This window comes from Austrofundulus limnaeus, unplaced genomic scaffold (assembly GCF_001266775.1).
Source record: "Austrofundulus limnaeus strain Quisiro unplaced genomic scaffold, Austrofundulus_limnaeus-1.0 Scaffold12881, whole genome shotgun sequence".
NCBI classification, from domain to species: Eukaryota; Metazoa; Chordata; class Actinopteri; order Cyprinodontiformes; family Rivulidae; genus Austrofundulus; species Austrofundulus limnaeus.
Genome location: NW_013965283.1, coordinates 1 through 467, shown reverse-complemented (window position 1 = coordinate 467; position 467 = coordinate 1). Strand labels below are relative to the sequence as shown.

At 34.9% G+C, this 467-nt stretch overlaps 1 protein-coding gene across 1 annotated transcript; it reads left to right on the top strand.

Moving 5' to 3' along the window:
• Positions 1-85: 85 nt before the first annotated feature.
• Positions 86-372, top strand: LOC106512770 (kinetochore-associated protein NSL1 homolog; the record flags this gene model as incomplete). The annotated part of the gene is given in 1 exon segment (XM_014001314.1): positions 86-372. A coding segment is annotated over 1 exon segment (108 nt), but the record flags the coding sequence as incomplete, so codon positions are not given.
• Between the last annotated feature and the right edge of the window lie 95 nt (positions 373-467).

Genomic DNA, 467 nt, shown 5'->3' with positions numbered 1-467 from the left:
GGGTCACATATAATAATACAAATAAATACCAATGTGTCACACAACTGCCTGATCTGATCTTTGCTACCATCTGTTTTTGTTTCAGGGGCTTTACGAGCAAACAGTCAAGCCTGACGACTTTGTGAAAGACGCAGATCAAGGTCTGATCACACATGCACATCCACTGTTTCCATCGAAACAAGTCTTAGGGTGAAATATTACAGATTCATCTAAATCCAATTTTATCTTTAGGCCAATAAAACTCCGTAACACACATGAGTATAATATCATTTGTGGAGCATTTTAACTAAGTTTGTGAAATATTCACATAGGTCAAAATCAACATTTCTTGCCTTTTCACTTGCTCCCAGCAGAGGGCGCTGTTTACATGACAAAAACAGTCAAAATCTAATTCAACAGTTGGGAGAAAATAAAATAAGGATTAAAAGGATTCCTTTTTTGTTATTAAAAGTAAACAAGTAAATATT